This window comes from Spermophilus citellus, assembly GCF_964194105.1.
Source record: "Spermophilus citellus genome assembly, chromosome: 9".
NCBI lineage: Eukaryota > Metazoa > Chordata > Mammalia > Rodentia > Sciuridae > Spermophilus > Spermophilus citellus.
This window is the reverse complement of record NC_138191.1, coordinates 11,976,906-11,998,991: the sequence shown is the minus strand read 5'-3', so window position 1 is coordinate 11,998,991 and position 22,086 is coordinate 11,976,906. Positions and strand designations below refer to the sequence as shown.

Below are 22,086 nucleotides of genomic sequence, written 5' to 3'. Positions count from 1 at the left end.
CAGGTCTGCTGCTCCTGGGAGCCCTGTTTGCATGAACGCCTGGGCACACTCTCCCTGTTTGCCTCCCTCAGACCCTAAGTTTGTAGAGCTTGGGGCTGAGAACCCCCAGCAAATTTGTTTGCCCTCCAGTAGCAACTCCCCTGGTAGCTGGTGCAAGGGACCTCAGTTATCAGAACAGGTGGGAGCGATAGCCGGGAGTTAAGCACCGCTAGTCCCGCGTCACTCCTGATTCTCTCGGTCTGGCTATCGTGCTCGGTTGGCTTTTACCTCTGTAAGTTCATGCGGGCTGGCTAGTTATTTCAGCGGGATCATTAGTGCTGAGTCACAAGAAGCAGGCGAACCGGAGCTTGAATGGAGCCGATCCGGGCTCGGTGTGTTCTGAGAAGCCCAGACTGTTCGCCCCGGGTCCACGTCAGCTCAACATTGCCTAGTGGTCCTGAGCAAACAGCATTTTGACAGTTTAGTTCTCCCTATGCCCGTGCAGCTGAAGGGGTTAGAGACTTGATCTCCCCGCGTCCGCCGCCATGTTGGATCACTTAGATTTTAAATTGTCACTCATCAGCTGTTCCATTTTGCTCGGCGGGTCAGTGGCTCACTCGCACAGTGAAGAGACAGCTTGATTTTAATTATATTCTGTCTTCTACTGCTTTTGGTGTTGATTTGTTCTTCTTTTTCTAGGGCTTTGAGATTTAGTCTTAGTTTATTTATTTGTTGACTTTCTATTCTTTTAATGCAATGAACTTTCCTCTTAGACTGTCTTCGTAGCATTCTGCAGATTTTGATATGTTGTATTGCTACTCTCATTCACCTCTAAGTATTTTTTAAATTTCATCCCTAATTTTTTCTGCTATCCATTTGCCATTCAATAGCATATAATTTAGTCTTCAGGTGATAGAGTGGCTTCTATTTTTTATTTTATCATTGATTTCTAATTTTATTCCTTACAATCTGATAGGATGCATGGTATTCTTTTTTTTTTATTTTCTAAGACTTGCTTTATGGCATAAGATATGGTCTATTTTAGAGAAGGCTCCATGTGCTGCTGAGAAGAAAGTGTATTCAGTAATTTCAAAATCTCTGTCTCTTTATTGAAGTAATCTTTTACTTCCTCTTTTCTCTCTGATTTCACTTCCTGTACTACCCTTTACTTAACAGATCAGTCTGATTCTGTACATTCTACATTCCTTCTCTGATATTTCTTCCACTGTAGTGTCAATGGATTCTGTTATTGGAGTATCTTGGTTGTTTGGGGTGATTTGCTGTCTTGCCTTGTAGGGCATGATGTAACATGTGGCATGTTGCATCAGAAAAGAGGAAACTTAACATGCTGGCTGCTACCCACTTCCCAGTCCTGGGGCCACATATGGCTAAGAGAGCACCTAGCGATTAGCCTGAGGCATTGCTATGGGTTGTGATGAAGAATCGGACCACCTCTAGGATACGCTCAGAACCCCTCTGCCCTCACGTACATTACTGCCTGTAGGATGGGTGTAGATGTAAATTCTCCCCATCTTGCTGACCTTTATCCTGATTGACTCCTGTACATTATATTAGCTGTGTATGTTTTCTCATTAAACGAGATCCTGCTTTGACAGTTCTCCCTGGCACGTCTGATTGTCCTCCAGGGAGGTAGGGCTGGGTGCAGGTGGGCAGCCAGTCGACTTTTACCTTTCTTGGCCTGTTCTGGTTGGGGCGTGCTCCCCCAATCTCTCCCGCAGGTCAGGAGGGAAGGGGGGGCAGGCAAAAAAAACCCAACATTGCCTTTTTTATTTTAACTTTTTGAAATTTATTTTTATTTTTTATTCTAATTTGTTATGACAGCAGAATGCATTACAATTTATATTATACATAAAGCACAATTTTTCATATTTCTGCTTGTACACAAAGTAGAGTCACACCATTCATGCCTTTATACTTGTACTTAGGGTAATAATGTCCATCTCATTCCACCGTGTTCCCTTGCATTTTCATGTTGCTTGTGTGTCTACCCATCTGACAGTATGGATCTGAGCAGTAGAGTCTATCCCCTGTGGATCTACAGTGTTCTTGAAGGTTTCCAGTACTTCACTATTTAGGGGAGTCAAATATTAACAACAACCAATGCAAACAATATACAGCATTAAAACAAATAGTTCCTACGATGACATTTACAATGTTAATTATCACAATAAACAGCAATGATATGATCAGTTATTGCCTACAATAAAAACAGCACATTTGCAAAAAAAAATTTACAATTTACAATGGTGGACAGGGAGATAACAGAAGTGGTATAAGATTAGATAATTACAAGGAGAGGGAGATAAGATAGAAACAAAACATTAAAGGAGGAATGAAAGAGAGAACAATAAAGATTGGCTGTTAGCAGAAGAAAAGAGAGAAAGACAATCAAGGGAAACAGGTAAGATAAAAATATATATAAAGTAAAAATTTTTAATAATTAAAAATAAAAATAAAAGAATACAAAACAAAAGTAAAATATAATAATCAAACATCCTAGTCCGCAAAACAATAACTCAATTCAAAGATGCTAGAAATGAGGAAAAAACCCAAATAGGTGTATGTATAAATGTCCATATACCATTAAGGTCACAATTAAATAGAGGAAAATAAAATAAACAAAACTCAATGCAAAGTTAAAAAAATTCATTCTATTGGATTTCAAAAGATTCTCAGCTTCTCTTCTCAGTTTCAGGTAGGGTCATCTGGAATATGATGCTGCACCTTCTGGATTGCTGGAGTGAGAGAGGTCACCCCATAGGTGGATTTCCTGGAGGCAGGATTTAGGCTTAGGTGAACTCCAGGCTCTTCCCTGAACGCCAATTGGCCTGGAAATTTTAAATCATTCCACATCCAGGGCCCAGTAATTACCAGTCCACTCTGGAAGACAGGTCCCCAGGGATTTCCCCTGGGTTCCACTTGTGTGGTGGAGGAGCCAATTCTCAGTCCCCTATGTCACCTGTGGCACCCACATTTCCTGGTGTTGGGTTTAGTCTCAAAACTCACTCTCTCCAGCTGCCATCCTTCTGAATCACTGGCCTTCAAGAAGCCAGGTTGGAGGGGGTGGGGCAGAGCCCAGCAGGTTTTCACAACCAGTTGTCCCCTTTTTAAACCTCTCTCCACATTTGATTTTCTGCAGGTCATGTAAGAATACCCTATGTCCTGCCATGTGTTTCCTGGGCCTGTATTTCAGGCCAATTTTGGGTTTGCCAAGAGTCAGCTCTCTAAGGTGCTGAACCCCATGAAGTGGCTGCAAAACTGTTCCTTCCCTTGTCCTTTCCTTTGGCCTGGGGAGATAGCTGGTTCTTTCCTTCACAAGGATATTGTGCAGCACATCTTTCAGTTTAATCAGGCAATGTCCTTGATTTCTAAACACTCCATGACCACACACAACTCAGGGATCCTAGAAATGTGGGTTCCTTTAATTCTTCTATCCTTCCACTTTGCTCACAGAGGGGCTGTTCTGGGTGGTGCTTCTACCCAGCTGTGGCAGTGGCTGTGCTGCTGGGAGTTTCTTCTTTATTTTATGATATCCAACATCCTGTGTCCCCTTGTCCTCTTCAGGCTGTTTTGAATGTTCAGTTTTAGATTCCAGCAAATTTCCCCTCTTTTAAAACACCTAACATTTAATTGAGGGCCAGTACTGATGTCATCCCATCCTACCTGTATGATAACACAGTGGGGATGATTGGGTCAATTGGCCCCCTCTTGAACAAGGCCCTGAAGATGGGATCCCAGGAGGGTTAGCCACCACCCTAGAAGAGTCATCCTCAGAGGCCTGCCAGCCCCATCCTTCCCTAAGGAGAACACCCACCACCAAGGCTGTCAGACACCAGATATGGATATTGGGTGACTTTGTCACACACCCAATCCCCCACACAAAAAAGAATATTTTCTTCCTTAGGAGTTTCAGGTAGAGGATGCAAATTGAGCAGTCCATATGGATAAGGTAAGAAGGAACAGGACAAAAAGCCTCCTCCTTGCCCTTTACTCCTCTGGCTATTTTAAAGGGTTACCTGAAGGACTTTGGGGGATGGCATATTCCTCTGTCAGGATTCCTGAGCCCTAACAGTCCAAGCACGAAGGTGGTGGAAGTTGAATAGTTCAGAGCAATAGACAGTCTTTTGGAATCTCCTGCAGTGCTTTACTCCCTACATAAAAAGTTCCTGTGTTAATTCAGGAATACTCAGAGGTGACATAACTGGATTGTGAGCACTGTAACTAATCAGTCCATCCTAATCTGTGTAAACTGACTGGGCAGTAACTGTAGGCAGGTGGGGCATGGCTGGAGGAGGTGGGTCACTAGGGTCTAGTGACCCTAGAAGGGTCTTCTTCCCAGAGGCCCCTTCCTACTCTATTAGCTCTCACACGTGTGTCTCCTCCTGCTCCCCGTCTCTGTCTCCCTCCCCTTCTGCCATAAGTGGAGTAACTTCCCTCCACCACACCTTCCATCATGATGTTCTACCTCACCTTGGGCCCAAAGCAATGGACTTGATCCACCAGGGACTGGATCTGTGAAACCATGAGCCAAAATAATCTTTTTCTCCTCTAAGTTGTTCTTGACACATATTTTGGTTGCAGGGATGCAAAGTTGAATAACACAAACACCAATCCCTGAATTAGTATGATTTATTCTTCATTCCTCTACTACTAACATTCTAACTGCTAGGCAAGTGGTTCTCCATCCTTGGGACTGCATCACTGGGAAAGAGCTCTGGGTCCCGTAGTCTGAAGTTCTCAATGATAGAAGAGAAGCACAGCTGCCTCTGTTATCTCCCTGCTGTTGCTGAAATGCACCTGAGTTCCGTGTCCATTCCAGTCAAAAGCAGAGAAGTCTCCACACTGCTTGGGATTACTCTCTGGGAAGAATCCTCCTCCACCAATGCAGTGCTAGGAAAAAAGGAGAAGAGGAGGTGGTGATGAGAGGTCTGCCGGGGAGTCCAAAGACCTTAATGACCAAATATAGAGGAATCTTTGTTTCTCATCAATTCTCCATGGGCAGTGTTAATCTGGGTCTCTGATAAAACTTCTTTACCCCCAGCTTTAGTGACACACCATCTCCTCCTGATTTTCCTTCAACTTTTCTGAACATTCCTTCTTGGATTCCCTGGCTGGACTCTTCCTTCATAAATTCCTTAAGTGCTGCTCCCTGGGAGGGGACACATCTCCCTCTCCCATATAGATTGTCTGTTCCTCTTTGGCTACACTTAGTAACAACTCACTAATGGCCCCATTTGTTTCTTGGGCTGAAGACCTCAAACTCTATCACTGGGACCTCTCTGAAGGCACTTCAGGCTCCCCTTAACTGAAACACAGTTAATTACATCCAGACATTATTTAACATGGGGACACGTACTGAGAAATACATCATTGGGCAATTTTGACACTGCGTGAACATGATAGTGTATTTACACAAACTAAGATGACTATGATGTCACAAGGTAATATGATCTCCTGGGACCTCTGTCATATTTGCAGTCTGTCATTGATCAAAATATTGTTGTGCAGCAGCATATGACTGTATGTCTAGTTGACCTTAAACCTGCTCATCATCCAGACACCTTGATATAATAAAAGATATTCCCTTACCCCAATGTAGACTTGTTGCCTTTCCATCATCAGTGTTCAACTGGCCATAAATTTAGAATCTCTGGAATTCACAGTACCCCCTTTTCTTCCCTTTTGGCAATACCCTGTTTCAGGCCTTCATCTAGACTATGGGGAACCACCTCAATATTGATCTCCTAGACTTCAGTCTTTCCCTACTAGAATCTGTCACCACTGTGCTACCAACATGATCATCACAAAGAGGATCAAGTCCATCAACTATAGAATAAAGTTCAAAATCATTGGTGTGTTGTGAGGTCTCTTCCTAATTCAGTTCCTGTCACTACCCCACATACATCTCATGCACCAAAATGGCAAAGCATCTTGCTGCCCCCTTAATGCCACGTGCCCTCTGAAACACTGATGATTCTGAACACATTATTCATTTCCTAGATTGCATTGAGAACTCATAAAGTTCTCTCTCTCCAGCTCTCAAGACTCAGCACAGAAGTTCCCTTTCCTGCAATCACTTCCTTGACACCCTCATCAGAGTTAAATGTCCTTATAGCCCTTAGTTATTTGTGGTTGTTATTGCTGTTGAGTTGTTTTGTTTTGTCTTATTTTTGTTGTTGAGGGTTGAACCAAGGACCTCACGTATGCTGGGTAAGCATTCAACATTGAGCTACATTCACACCTCCCGGGTTTATATTTCTATTAAGACCTTGGGTTCATCAGATAGCAATTTCACCTTTGTGTGAAAGTCTGCCCTGTTGGATGAGAGCAAGAAATATATCACCATTGTGTCTCCTGTTCTCATACAGTGTAGGTGCCCAGTACAGGTAAGAGCATGTTTTTGTTGGCAAATGTGTACACTACATTACACATGCCTGAAGCCATGGCTTCACAGTGCCAGGGGAGCCAGGTAGTCACAAAAGATTTGCTCGTTTAGTGTTTCCACTCTGAAAATTCCCCATCATAACCATGTCCAGGACTTTCCTGGTAACGTCTCATACATGGTCCATCCATGCAATCCCTGGACAGGGGTGGGAAGGCCAAGTTAAACTCTGACAGCTAAAGCTCAGGTGGAGAATAACAACACCTCATGTTTCTCAAACACTCTCAGCTTCAAAAGGCTTTCATGGGTTGTTCCTTGTGGGAGGCCATCCTCCCATGTGATTTGAGTTACCTCCCTGGCTGGGTGAGAGACGCTTAGACACATTCTGGTGTCCAGAGCTTTCCCCACCCTTCTCAGTTCCCAGGGCTTATCCGTGTGGAGGTGTGTCTTGCCACTACCCTGAAGACCCAATCGTTGCCCCTGACCCTGGGACACTACCCCCCTTAATCTTCATTGGATGGGATTTTCCCCAGAATTTTTTGTTCCCCAATAAAAGTGCACTCCCTGGCGTGTTCTCTGTCTTTCTCGCTGGCCTTTTAGTAACCTTGATACCATAATAGGTGGCTGGAGGCTGGAGCTAGGAGGAGCCATCCTGGAGCTGGTTTAAAGGTAATTAGAGTCTGGTCTCCTTAATTCAAACTCCCTAAGGATTTCTCACGTAGCTGAGCCTTCATTTATGAAGTCTTTGCTGGCTGTGGGCTAACATTCCTGAACATAATCCTCCTCCTAACTCTAGGTAACAGAATATTTAATCCCAAAGGCTGAGAATACAACAATGGTGCATTTGAAACCTCAATCCTTGATTTTGGTCCTAAACAGTACAGGATGTCTGCGCCTGGACAGGAGGTCCCGCAGTTCTGGTCCTTGAGCCTTAGCAAGGAGAAAGGAAGTCACATTCTCATACACATACACATGCTCACATAAAGATGAGTATTCTAGATGTTAATATTAAAAATTTTTCCAATATTAATGTTATATTTGCAGTAGCCTTATGACCTCAATACAGGAAGTACTTCTTAAAGAAAACACAAGCTGAGTGGGCATGGTGGCACATGCATATATGCACGGTGGCACATGACTCAGGAGGCTGAGACATGAGGATGGCAAGTTTGAGGTCAGCCTCTGCAACTTAGAAAAACCTTGTCTCAAAATAAAAAAAAAATAAAAAGGGGATGTATCTCAGTGATAGACCACCCCTGGATTCAATCCCCAGTATAAAATAAAAAAAAGAAAGAAAGAAACAAAGGAAGAAAACAGGCACAAAAATACTCACCATAAATTAAAATATTGATAAAATGGACTCCATTCAAATTCTATTCATATGACACCATCAAGAGGGTAATGAGATATATGGAAGCTAAAAAGAATAAAGAAGGAAAGAAGGGCATCCCACAAAAATAGAAGGGAGACCAGTAGAGTAGAGGAAGAGGACCAGGAAAGGAGGAGGGGAGGGAAAGAGGTACTGTAAAATGAAAGTGATTATATTATGTCATGTGCGTGTAGGAATATGTAGCAAGAAGACCAACTAGTATGTATAATATACCAATAAAAATGGGAAAGGGGAGTAAAGAGAATAAAGGGGGGAAGAGAGCAAGTTTGATGCACAATGACACAGGCACACACACATAAGTACATATACATACGCACACGCGCACATGCATGCAGGCGCTGTCTCCCAGAAACTCACGTGCTCCGTGTTGCAGCCAGTGACTCTCACCCCAGCACACAGAGCATTGGCTGCTCTTTCATTATTAAACACCCTGAACTGGACAAACCCTGCAACAAATTCTCCTGAAAAAGAAGGTACAAACAAGAGCCAAGTATTAAAAAGAGTGACTAGAGCAGGACACCAGAGGCACACACCTATATTCCCAGTGTCTCAGGAGGCTGAGGAAGAAGGATCACAAGTTCAAGACCAGATTCAGCAATTTATTGAGACCCTCAGTAACTTAGAGAGATCCTGACTCAAAATTGAAAATTAAAAAAAAAAAAAAGACTGGGGCAGGGGGCTGGGGTTGCAGCACAGTGATAGAGTGCTTGCCTAGCATGTGAGGCACTGGGTTCAATTCTTAGGAGCACTGCAAATAAATAAATAAATAGCCCATCCAGGAAAGGGGGGGGATAATTAATTAATTAATTAATTAAACAAGCAAACAAACAAACAACAAATACTGGTGCAGTAGCTCAATTGTAAAGTGCTCCTGGGTCCAATTCCCAGTATCTAATAATGATAATAATAATAACTAGAAGCATTTTCCTTTTTAACCAGAACAAGATGCCCTAAGCCAAGAGTTTAGCCTACAGCTGAACATCCAAGCCATAGGGATGGAGCTCCACACAGTGTGGCCAGTGGTTGGTGAATCCCAGATCTGAACTTGGCCTTGAGGGAAGCTCTCTCATCTGGAGTAAGAGGCTGGAACTCACAGAAGACTTGTTTTCCTAAAGATTTATGGAGACATTAGACTGGACAGAAAGCTCCCTAGGCCCACCACAGTGGTGCGACCTGTAATGCCAGTGACTCGGGAAGCTGAGGCAGGAGAATCGCTGGTTCTAAGCCAGTCTCGGCCACTTAGTGAGACCGTAAAAAAAAAGGGCTAGGGATGTAGATCAGTGGTAGAGTACTCTTGGGCTCAATCCCCAATACCACCAAATAAAAAGAAAATAGAAAGACAAACCCCTATGTAAAGATGAGCAGGGTAAGCAATGTCCGATGCAGCCACCTGTTTTACACACATCTCAGCCAGTGACCAAAGCAGCATCACTCGCTTTCCTGCTTTCATTCAAATACCAAAAGCACATGGCTCTTGATTTTTCTGACCCAAAACTTCATTTCTATGGTTTCATTGTACTGAAAAATGTCTCTTTAAAGAAAATCAATAGCTATCCATCAAAACAACAAAAAAATATTGGTCAGATGCGGTAGCACTTCTGTAATCTCAGTGTCATGGGAGGCTAAAGCAGAAGTATCACAAGTTCAAAGCCAGCCTGAGCAGCTAAGCAAGGCCCTAAGCAACTCAGCAAGATCCTCTCTATATATAAAATATAAAAAAGGGCTGAGATGTGGCTCAGTGGTTAAGCACCCCTGGGTTCAATCCCCAGGACCAAAATAAATAAATAGATAAATAAAAATAAATCTTCCTCACCACTTTGCTAGTTCTTTCCTATAAATATTAGCCTTCACCTTTTCTTAATTATTATAAGAGGCTCAACAGGGAGGAAGGCTGGATTTATGCCCTGTAAATTGGAGAAAATTATAATCATAACTTCATAGTTTTCTCATGATGTGATTTCAAAAAATCACATCAAATTCCTAGGAATGAGCTGACATAATTTAACAGCTTGATAAGTGAATACTAGCTTTTGTTTTTTTTAGTGGTGGTACTGGGGATTGAATGCAGGAGTGCTCTGGCACTGAGCCACATCCCCAACCCATATTATTATTTATGTTGAGACAGGGTCTTTCTAGGTTATTGAGGCTGGCCTCAAACTTGCAATCTTCCTGCCTCAAGCCTCCAGAGTAGCTGGGATGACAAGAATGCACCTTTGACCCTGTCTAGCAGTTTTTTATCATTGTTATTTACCCTCTTTCCCTCTTTCACCAAGAGTTCAAGAAAGGACTTCTGATTGGACTTTGGGAGCAAACACTCACTTTGACCAATAGGTGAGTAGTAAGATGTGGTTTTCTGAGCATCACCAAAGTCGTAGACCACAGGTATTGCTGGGCCATTGTCATTCAAACACTTCCCTAATCCATACTTCACTGGGTATTTCTGCAGAAACCAAAAAGACAAGTTTTGTAAGGACAGTAGATAAGCCCCCATTTTGGATATGAAAGGGATCCCTTCCAGTCAATTGTCATTACTCAGAAACCAGTCTTAATAGTAACGACTCCTTCTTCCCCATAGCAGGATCTCCCCAAGAGACCCAAGTCCTCTGTGTCTCTTCCTCTCTCTTCCCACTCTGCTCTCCCTTAGACCTCTTCCTTGCCTGGCTCAGAGTTTCTGGGATATGCATGATATTGCAGTGAACTCATTAAAATATCACTCAAATAGTAGTGACTTTGTGTGGGAGGCTGCCATGTCATGTGACCAGTGTTTTTCCTCTCCTGATTGTTTCAGGCACTGTTGGTCACTTCCAGTGATCTGGCCACTTTTAAGTAGCTGAAGAGATAGCCCCGATCTTGAGGGTAGAAATAATGCAACCAAATGTGTCTTCATGGGTAGGTGTGCCTTCCTGCAGCGCCATGGGTAGAGGTATGCTCACCTGCTCCTTTGTGATATTACCCCTTGCCCTGCTTTGGATAGAATGTTCCATGGAAACACCATTTGTGTGTCTCCTTCTCTTACTCTGCCCTTTTTTGTGGCCTTCCTAGATGTCAGTCAACCTGCTGACAGCAGACATCCTGAAGCTACACTCAGCCCCCTGAAACATGACCCCTTGGAGTCATCACAGCACCCCTAAAGAAAAAGTTATCTCTGTCTCTTGTGTGGTTATTTCGTGTAGCCCAGTTCCCCTGGAGTGACCCCTGAGTGTTTTAGTCATGAGCAACACCACAAGTGTTGTCCCTGGGTGGGCTCCAGGATAAATTTTAGAAGTTTAGTGAGTTTGGAATTTCTCTCCAGAAGTTAAGCTTGCTTAGGATTGCAGACTATTGTGGCCTGAATTGTAGAAAGTAAGTGAGTTAGACAGAAGGAAAACCTGTGATGTTAAACATTTTAATATTGGGGAATACTTTTGTCTTTACAAAGAAAAAAATATTTTTATAATTCTAGAGACTCTAAATAAATGTAAATAGTTATTCAGATGATTAAGAGGCTATGTTGTTGAGTTGAGTCCTCTCCCACGGGAAAAGCACCTTTATGGACTTCTTTGGATGGTTTTTGTGAATCTTTATAAAGATTTTTGGGGGTTTATGTATTAGAAGTCTGTTCTTGGAGAGTGAGAAAAAGGAAAAAAAATGTTATAATGAGGCTTATTCCAAGGATTCTTTACCTGGAGAGAAGTAAATTTTATTTTTCTATTGTTTTTGTGAAAACTCAGAAAGTTTATATTGAACCTCTTTACTACATTCTTGTTCTGTGGATCAGAATGGCTGTTAATGCAGCTGCTGGGGACAAAAGACTTTAGCTGATGCTCCCTATAGACCCTGTAACTAGACCCTGTGGTCAGCAGTGCTTTTAACCCTTAAATGATCTGACCTAGATGCCAAATGCAGACTCCTGATTTGATAGTAACCCTAGCATCTGCCTCTGAAACTCACTTTTAAAGCACCCATGTGCTACAAGAGAAAGTAGAAAATATGGGAGGACATAAGCTGCAACCGCAGGTCACAGAGACAAGGCAAGCTGCTACTCTCCATGGGATCCTGACCAGGCGGGGGAATGCAGGCAAAATCAAATGAAATCCAACCAGCTAGGAAATCTCAGGGAACCTTTGCTGCCTACAATGGACAGCAGGCTCCATGTGTTTCCTTCACCATGGTAACCGCCAACTCTAACCATGGAGTGGGCTTCCCGGTCCCACCTCCTGCCTTTTCTCGGGCTTCCCATTGGTTCTTCCACAGTGACTCAGACAGAACTTCTGGTCCCGTCTTCCTAACCTGTACTTTGTGTTTCAGACCTGCTACCAGAGCTGCTCAGAGCCTGCATTTTTAAAGAATGCTCACCTGTAAATGCCATTGAAAGATATCCTTTTTCAGGAAATATCTAATTCCACAGGTTCTACATTGGAGCCCTAAATTTAAGTTAGTTTTGAGTTAAATAACCCAACTTTTCTCTATAGTTGTGGTACTAAATAATGTTCAATTGACGAAAGATACTAAACATGCTTCTTTATATTTTGCTTTTAATTTTGGAGGTTATGGGGATGCATTTGCTCGCCATAGGAACAAAAGCTGGCAATATTCCTGTGATGAACAAAAAATCCTTATTCTCATTCCTGACTATATAATTATAAGAAATAAATAAATGTATACACAAGGATCTTATTTCAGCTTTATCACGTGATGTCACATGTAAGAGTGCACTCCTAGTTAAAAGTAAATTGGAATGGATACAAATATCTAAGAACCACATGGTTACATAAAGTTAATACAATTACGTTATGCCCTTATTCTTAAAATATATATTTTTCTAGGTATTTTGATAACCTATAGTTGTTAATCCATAATATAATTAACATATGTCTAATTGTTTAGTTAATATATATTTGTTTAATTGTTTTCTTCAACAGGAAACCCACAATTTATATGTTTTATATATACATTTATCTGATGCTGTCTTTTAGTTACAGATATCTGAGATAAATGTATTTTCCTATAAATTTGCTTTCAGGAGAGAATACAACCTTCAAGTAATTTTTAGTTCTCAAAGTTATTGTACAAACTTTAAGATGATAAACAGATATAATTATATCTAAGGACTTTAACTATATTTTCATTGATATTTCCTGTTATCAAAGTACAATAATTTGTTTAGATTCTAAGGTTTTCAGAAATTGTTCCAAAGTATAATCAGGAAAAATTCTAGAAGAAAAAGATGCTTCAACATAGAGGAAGCACACATTGGATGTCCTAAAAAGAAGAAAGAAAATCATCTTTGGGTAAAACGAGATCTTTCTATTCTAGATTTTAATGATAGAAGTATTTTCTTAAATAGAAAGATGCTTATATCATTACCTAAACAGATGATATGGAAAGTTAAGACAATTAAAAAAGAGATTTATATGTACCAGATTAACTATAAAAATTTTAACTGATTAATTGAAGGATATTTAAGGCTATTTTCCTAATTTTTCTATACTCATGTGAGCTAAGATTTTGTCCATATTTTGACATGATAAAGACCTATTAAAATCTTAAGTTTATTTCCTTAATGGAATATCTTTATTGCCTAATGATTCCTACTGTTTAAGGCAAGGATTAATTTTGCTGAATAAATTCATATCCTTGATTAAACACTAAATATATTAAACTACTCACTTAGATCCCAATTTTGACAATTGTCCTTGGGGACTAAATTTGATTGATTCAAAGACACTGTTGATTCTTACATATTTTGTTTGTTGGATAATTATGAGATTTGGGAGAATATTTTATTAGGACTGAAGTTCTCCAAATTAAAGTCATACGTTAATTTTGAACAATAAAGGTTACAAACTTCAAAAACTCAATGATATTATATAAGTTCTCTGACTGGACCTATTATCCATAAAAATATGGTAAGGTTTATATATTGCCCCCTACACTGGGAAATAACCTTAATCATACTTTTTAAAACACAATTAAGAGATACCTATTTAAAGGATAATATTCTAAATATTTTAAAACCTCAAAAAGAGATCAAGAGTTATTTTAAAATTGTAGGAATGGATCAACTAATCTATATTAAAAAATACAATAATCAATAAAAGGTAAATCTATTCTTATCATTTAATTACTTGCTATTATCTATAACTTAAACTGATTATACTATGGCTTAGGCCAAGCCTTTATTCAATTTTATTAAATAAAGAAAAGGGGAAAAATATGACCCCAGAGACACATACTAGGTCTTACAAAATATTTAATTTTTTTTTCTTAAATTGTAATATTGAGAGTCTTAATATTACAGAACATGATTCAGTAAATTAAATCAGATTTCAAAGGAGAATTTAAACCAGTCATTATGATAATGACTGAGAAATCTAGCACAAGAAGGTAAATTTCCAGCTACAGGGTTTATAGCCATATAGCTTCACAAGCTTGTCAGGTAAGTCAAAATTATGAAAAGACTTGTATGGACCCACTTCCCAGTTCCATCTTTAATGTACATTACAGAAAGTCCACCCATGAAACTAGATTAATTGTACTGACTGTAATGGTCAGTTATATGTTGATCCTGTGGGAAACAGGCTGACTAGGAGTATCTTTTGAGAAAAAGACAACATATGAGAAACCTAAACCAGACAATTATGCTGGTCTTTAGTGATTAAGACTATATCTGGACAATTGTCAGAAAGATTATTAAAATAGACTTTTTCAAGAGTATTTACATTACTGACAGACCTAATTAATTCCTCAAATGTGAGAATTAAGAAAAAGAATAATAAATATCCTGTAGCTTATAAAAATACAACTAATTATATCATTAGTTATTGGCAGCTAGCATTTCAGAGCTATAATATGCTGAAGTTAATGTTCAGGCTTTGAAACAGATGTATGCCAATTAACCAGACCTAGGATAGCTGCTGGTCTCATGATCCCTGAAGTGACTACTTTAAATATTATTCCTTGCTTTTTCAGTTACAGTCTTTGTGGCTATATCTTAAAACTTACAATGTATGATTTTTTCTTAATGTTTGACTTAAATTACTTCCAAGATCCTTCATAGTCAGATAAGTGCTGATAGAAGGATGAGAACTGGATTATAATGCTCTAAAGATAATGTAATAAATAATGTGAATGAGTCCTCTGCTCTATGGTTTATGGAGAGGCTTAAATGCCAGTGAAAAATGAACATGTCTATGTTATTATGGCCAAATTCAATGCTTCCCAATAAAATTGGGAAAAGATTAAGAATCTTATGATGAGTGTTTGGTGAAGTAATAATAATAACCTGGATCTTCCAAGTTGATTGTGATATTAAAATTATATGTTTTCTGCAAATTCCTTTTGGGTTTCCATAGCAGATCATGATGACCTTGGACTAAGAATCCAGTGAACGAAAGATAGAATTCCCCAGTTACTTTTTTATATTAAGAAAGGGGGAATATGTGGGAGGCTGCCATGTCATGTGACCAGTGTTTTTCCTCTCTTGATTGGTTGAGGCACTGTTGGTCACTTCCAGTGATCTGGCCACTTTTAAGTAACTGAAGACGGTAGCCCCAATCTTGAGGGTAGAAATAATGTAACGAAATGTCTCTTCATGCATATGTGCCTTCCTGCAGCCCCATGGGTCAAGCTACACTCACCTGTTCCTTTGTGATATTAACCCCTTGCCCTGTTTGGAATAGAATGTTCCATGGAAACTCCCTTTGTGTGTCCCCTTCCCTTATTCTGTCCTTGGGGGTGGCCTTCCTAGATGTCAGTCAACCTGCTGACAGCAGACATCATGAAGCTACACTCAGCCCCCTGAAACCTGACCCCTTGCATCATTTGAATGGTTTCTCCTCAATAAAAGGGGTCAGCACATACTCCCTCACTCTCTTTCTGTGGACCCTTAAGGTCAGAGGAGCTATCATAGCACCCCCAAAGCAAAAGGTATTTGTGTCTCTTGTGTGGTTATTTCATGCAGCCCAGTTCCCCTGAAGTGACCCCTGACTGTTTTAGTCTTGAGCAATGTGACAGCTTTGATTTTTCCAGCCACTCAATCAGGACATGGCTCCAGAGAGCTGATTTGTCCCCCATCCTGAACACTTAAGTGCTCCCCAGCCAGCAGCCCTGTGTACCTGGTAGAGGCCAAACAGATTATGTTCCAGATGCTGGAAGAAGCCAGTCGTGGTGCGGTACCTCAGCAGAGAGCTGTTCCGCCAGTTCTGCATGGGGCTCTTGTTGGGCACATGCCAGATGCCGAGGTCTGCATCCTGGATGTCATAGTAGCCAGGGTTCTGGAAAGCAACCAACACTGAGAATGACCATCCCAGAAGGTCCCACAGGGGCAAAAGACACACATGGGCTTTGTCAGCTGAGCTGACAGCTCTGGGCTCCATGTGGACAGATGGCCAGCCGTGCTCACACAGACGGACTTCTAGCACATCATGCCCCCACTACCACCCTGCTGCCTATTGGCCTTGTTGGAGGAAGCTAGGTTGCGAGGCATGTGACTATTTCTCTCTTCTGCTCCAGCCCCATGTCTTCAGCCTACCTCCCAACCTCCCTCCTGCATGCTGTGGCCCAGCCACACTCAGGTCCTCACCCTTTCCCAGTGGCACAAACCTTGTAGTCGTCACTGGTGGCCGCCTCTGCAGACCTGAAGGTGTTGTAATTGGCCCAGTTGCTGTCCCCCTCTGGGTAGTCTGCTCTGTTGCCCTGCTGGCTGGACCACCGATCGCCCACCGAGCACTTCCCAGCCATATTGTTCTCGTGCACACTGGCCACCAGGGTCCAGCTACCACCCGCAGAGGTCATGTCACAGAAGGTCTGGTAGACAGCACCATTCTTGGCCCGGAGGAAATACAGGCCATCTGTGGAGAGAACCAGCCCCAACCCTCCTGTCTGGGAGCTCATGCCATCTCAGTGCCATGGCCAGGACAGCTCTGGGAACTATAAACATGGCCTAAAACTCCTCTCCTGAGTCCTGTCACTATGCATCCCTGAGTGTAGTGGAACACCCCCAGGTTTGAATAACACAACCTACTGACTGAGGCAGAACCCAGAATTTTCCAAGCTCTCAGCAAGGTTCCTCTCAGAATTAAACACAGAATTTTCATATGACTCAGCAATTCCACTTCTAGTACATGCCCAAAGGAATTAAAAATTGAATCTCACAACAGGTATTTGTACACTAATATTTATTGTAGCATTAGTCACAGGATTCATAGAAACAACCCAAGTATTCCACAGATAAACAAAATATTGGGTGTATATACAGGCACATCGTGTACAATCTATATTGTGTATATATTGACATGTATCTATAAACAATAGATAAAATGAAGTAATTATTCATGCTACATGTATAAACCTTGAAAACATTATGCTAATTGAGATAGACCATATGTAAAATAAGCCAGCTACCTTATGATTCTACACATATGAGGTAACTAGAATAGGCAAATTCACAGAGATATAACATACAACAGCAATTATCTGGTCCTTAGAAAAGGCAAAATACAGATTCATTACTTAATAGAGTTTCTGTTTGAGGTAATGAATATTTTCCTCAGGTGGATGGTGGTGATGACTGCATAGCACTGAGAAAGTAATTCCTGCCACTGAAATGTACACTTAAAACTGCTTAAAATGACAAAGCTCATCCAATACATTATATATACATTTGCCACATTCTTTTAAACTAAAAAATATCCAGCTTGGTTCAGTGACACATTCCTGTAATCTCCAAAACTCAGGAGACTGAGGCAGAAGGATCACAAGTTTGAGATCAGCCTCAGAAACTGAGAGAGACCTTGTCTTTAAAAAGTAGGCCAATGGTCAGGGGCAGGCCTTGGGATGTAGCTCAGTGGTAAATTGCCCAGGTTCAATCCTCAATACCAATATTTTTTTCAATACACAAAAACCAAACAAACATACAAAAAATCAAAAACTTCTCAGAGGACAAAATCTTGATAGGGCTGGTACTTACCATCTGCATTAAAGCATTTCCCTTTGATTTCTTTGCAGCTTCTAGGCAGAGATGGAGACAATGAAGACCAGGCCCATTCCTTGGAAACAGCACTGTCCACAGCTAGAGAATATGCACAGTTTAATTCCCTTTGCTGCTTTGACACAAAACCCAGCCTTCCCTTGCCACTAATCCCAAACTCACTCCACCTCTGTGGTAGAGCCTGGCTGCCTGGGTTGAAAGACCCTGAGCTATCCAGCATCATCCATCAGCCCATCTGAGCCAGCATCCAGCACAGGTTTACCTCCCTCCTTCCACAGGACCTCATGCTGGGTCATGCCCTGCCCTGGGCATCGGGCATTCAAAGAAATTAAACTTCCCCAGGAACTTACCTCTACAGGGAGGTGGCAAAACCAACAGAAAATTTTATTAAAAGGAATGAAGGATAAGCTCAGGAGAACGAGACAAATCTCTGAGATGAGAATAGAGAAGTCTGAAGGGCGCTGGGGGTTGTCTGGAGTAGGATGACTTAGTGACAGAGGCTTTCTAGTTCTGGTGACACTACAGTGTACTCTGAGAGAATAGACATGATTCATCAGTTGGAAGAAAGAAAAGAGAATTCAAGGCGGGAGAAAAACATGTCCAAAGACTTGGAGAAAAGACTGAAGCAAAGCCCAGCTTGAGGAGGAAATACAGGTAGCTTAAGGTGGTTGAAGCAGAGTGTGAGGTGACAGAGCTGAGACTCTAGCCAGGAGACCAGCAGAGGCACAGAATGAAGAACCTTGTACACAAGTGTCAACTCTGCAAACCAGTCTAAAAGTCTGGAGGGGTGGAAGCATCACAGGCTTTCAAGTCAGAGGGATTCAGGCCTAAGTAACTCAGGCTTCCAGGGAAGAGTCCTTGGGTTCTACCTGCCACACCTGAGCCTCAGTTACCATCTACCTAAGATGAAGCTAATAACTTCAAGTGAGATAATATGTAGAAACATGCTTTTCTCAGCCAGCCACGGGGGTAAACACCTGTGATCTGGGTGACTTAGTGAGACCCTATCTCAAAATAAAAAAATAATAAACTTGATGATGATATGGGTCAGTGGTAGAGGGCCCTGGGTTCAATCCCCAGTACTCTGGAAAGAAACAGGTGTTTCTCTTTAAAAGATAAATAAATAAATTTATTAAAAGATACAGATTGTAAAATGCCATTGCTCTTCTTATTATAGACAGGAGTATGAAGAGAACATTCTCTGGGCACAGAGCATGTCACACAATTGCCATGGAAATCCCAAGGTCAATGCATACCATCATAGTGGAAAATGGCAAGGAGAGGCCACACTTCTTACTAGGGTCCCCTCAGGACCACACAGAGACAAAGAACCAGACCCAGGATATGTCTTAGCAATACTCTCACTGCTAGAGACCAGATCCCTCCAGAGGCCAGAAATCAGCACTCAGACTACATCCAAGGTGGCCTCTGTGCATCTCAAAGATGTCATCTCTGGCTCAGGAGAGTCCCCCTTCCTGGAAGCAACCCTGCCTAGTGTGTGTTCTTTGAAAGCTGTGTGCAGGTGAGCTGGGGGACTGGGCCCTGACAGGGAGACTCACCAGCACTGCATCCTCTGCTGACCACAATGAGGAACAGCAGGAATCCAAGTTGGGTCATGTTAGTCTTAAAAAAAAAGCAAGATGAAAGTCACTGTCTTGATTATATATTTTTCTTTATCCCTGTCCCCACTGGTGTCTAATCCTACAAAGACTCAAAGCACTCTCTTCTCTCTCTCTCTCTCTCTCTCTCTCTCTCTCTCTCTCTCTCTCTCTAACTCCACCCATCTCTGGGTACTAAACCAGACCTGAGCTGAAATAAAGACTCCTTAAACTCACAGAAAGCAAACCCCTTCTGCCAACACAGGGCCATGAGCTGAAGTTGCCAGCTCAATGGAGACTGGATATTTCTCTGCAGAGGCTCCTAATGAGAGGTGAGTGCTGAGCTCTTTATAGAGAAAGCATATCGACAGAGTCCAGGTCTCCTCCCCTGGCATGATGAGACCTCTGATTAAAATACAAGAAAGATAAACAGTGACAATTCATGTATTTGCAGAACAAATATTAGAGGTCAAATACTAGCATTGTTCCTAGATTTCTGAATTATATGGACCTGTGTATTTTCAAAAAAGAAAATAAGTGAGACTATCAAGAGTTGATGATGATTTTGGGGTTTTTTGTGCCTTTCTTTCCTGATAATTAAAACCTTTTTCTCAAATTAAATATTTACTATCATCATCATTTTACAGAACAAGGAAACTTTAACAACAAAATAGGGAAGATACCATTTCAGGACCAGTAGAAGCCTTTACCTTGAAGAAATGTCATTCCATACAAAGTTTTGCTATTCTGTCCTTAATTTTCTCATTTTGCCACAAACCATTGAAACTTTACTACCACTGCATGTGGGATTAAGTCAGTAAAAAGCCTCTTGGATGCTTCAAAGCTCCTATATAATTCCTGTTCCAATGTTATCCAAATCCCATCAGCTTATAATAGAAGTGATTGGCTCCTCCTCAGTGACACCACATCCCTAATTCATTACAGTACTGATAACATTGCAACCCATAGGAAAAGATTGTGAACCTCTCTTTGATTAAGTTAGTATTTTTTTAGTTTTTTAAGTCCAAAGTACAGATTTGCACAAGACACTCATAGATATTGATAGAATAAAATAAAGCAGTGCCCATGAAGGAATGCCCACTTCTGCCCCTCTCCCCTCCTTGCACTGCCTGCAGTGGTACCAGCAATCTCCTGCTCAGCATTATCACAGTCTCAGACCTCTCACGAAGTCCGAGGTCATCAAAAAGAGGAACAAGAAGCTCATTTAGCTCTAGTTAGGCTGATATGTCAAAAGTATAACCAATAGAAACTCAGGGATATTCACAACTGGGTACCCAGAAGATTCAAGGGTCACAGCTTGAAACCCTACTGGCCCTCAGAGTCACCAGTTCCAATGCAGGGCTGCACAATCCCCATATGGGATTAGAATCCATCCTAATTACCTCATTTTAACTTAATTGCCTCTTTAAAGTCCTTCTTCAAAAGTAATCACATTCCTACTCAACATATGAAAGTGAGGACATGATTCATTCAGCCCAAACACACACCCATTCCTGAAGCAATCCATGGCCAGGGGAATAGAACTGTCCAGATTGCCCAAAACCATTCATCTGGGCTTGTGATTAACACTGGTGTGTCATATAACAAGGCTTTCTCTGGCCTCTATTTCAAACCTAAACTACTTCTGTCTCTAGTATTGGCCCCCTTCAATCCCTTCTCCACACTTGTGCTGACATGGACTCTGATTAAGCAAACCATCCATACAATCCCATTAAAAATATCCCTGTCCTCTTGCATTATCTGGACAACCAAGGTCAAAATCCACGCCATAGGAGTGGTGTCAGTTATGTATTGCTATATAACAATCCACTCCACAATGAAGTGGCTTAAAACAACAGCAGTCATTTCTTTTGCTTATGCATCTGCAATTTGAGTGTGGCTTGTTTCTGTTGCACATCAGCCGAACCACTTTAGTGTCTTATGTTCACTCACTTATAGACTATCAGGATGGGATTTTAGGATTGATCTATTCAGACATCTGGAAGCAACAGTGAGCTCATAGCTGGTGGCCAGGAGGGTTGTATGGATACTGGACACTTCCTCTCTCCACTCTTTCTCTTCCCTACTTTGGGTCTTATTTGTATTTCAGCTCAACTTCCTCCATCACTGAATTTCCATATGCTGCAGAACACAGGAATCAGAGGAGTTAAGAGGATATGTGTAAGACCAGTAAGGACTATTTTAACATTGGCAATGACAAGTTGAGGGAAGAGGAGAAAAATAGCAGAGATAGCAATGGCAGCCAAATGCACTTTCCACTTACACTACAACCTATATTGGGGTACAGGAGGTGGCTGGTTTGATGCTAGGTTGTATGTAGTCACGAGCTGAAAATTATTGGGAGGTGAGGGAGTGCTGATAGGTATAGGAAAGAATTTGAGTATTTCCCTAAGCATGCACAATGTCCTGGGTTCAATTCCCAGCACTGCAAAAACAAAGAAGAAAAGATGACTGTATTAATAGAATATTGCTTTTGGTGAAGTTAGAGTCATCGTCATTGGCCAGTGAATGTGAAAACAATTCAAAATGTACCTGATACAGGAAATTGACTGTATGTGTGTGCACCAAGAGAGAAGCTCCACCCCACCACCCCACCATCTTCAGAGGACCTTCTCTGAAGATGGCTGCAAATAGAGTGCGTCACCCCCCATGTACCATATCACTGTGCAGGTGGTTAATGAGTTTAGAACAGCCAGAATCTATCTTGTTAGGAATTTCCAGCAAA

At 41.4% G+C, this 22,086-nt stretch overlaps 2 protein-coding genes across 2 annotated transcripts in view; one reads left to right on the top strand and one right to left on the bottom strand.

Moving 5' to 3' along the window:
• The window catches only part of LOC308655429 (intelectin-1a-like), a gene marked incomplete at its 3' end in the record, with an annotated part of 158,386 nt that overhangs the window by 24,173 nt on the left and 112,127 nt on the right, over positions 1-22,086 (top strand). The gene's annotated exons all lie outside the window — the stretch shown is intronic.
• Positions 4,738-19,359, bottom strand: LOC308656744 (intelectin-1a-like; the record flags this gene model as incomplete). The annotated part of the gene is made up of 7 exons (XM_081308122.1): positions 4,738-4,890; positions 8,130-8,233; positions 10,092-10,212; positions 15,869-16,027; positions 16,356-16,603; positions 17,722-17,823; positions 19,302-19,359. 7 exons carry the CDS (start codon positions 19,357-19,359, stop codon positions 4,738-4,740), a joined length of 945 nt encoding a protein of 314 aa, XP_081164248.1.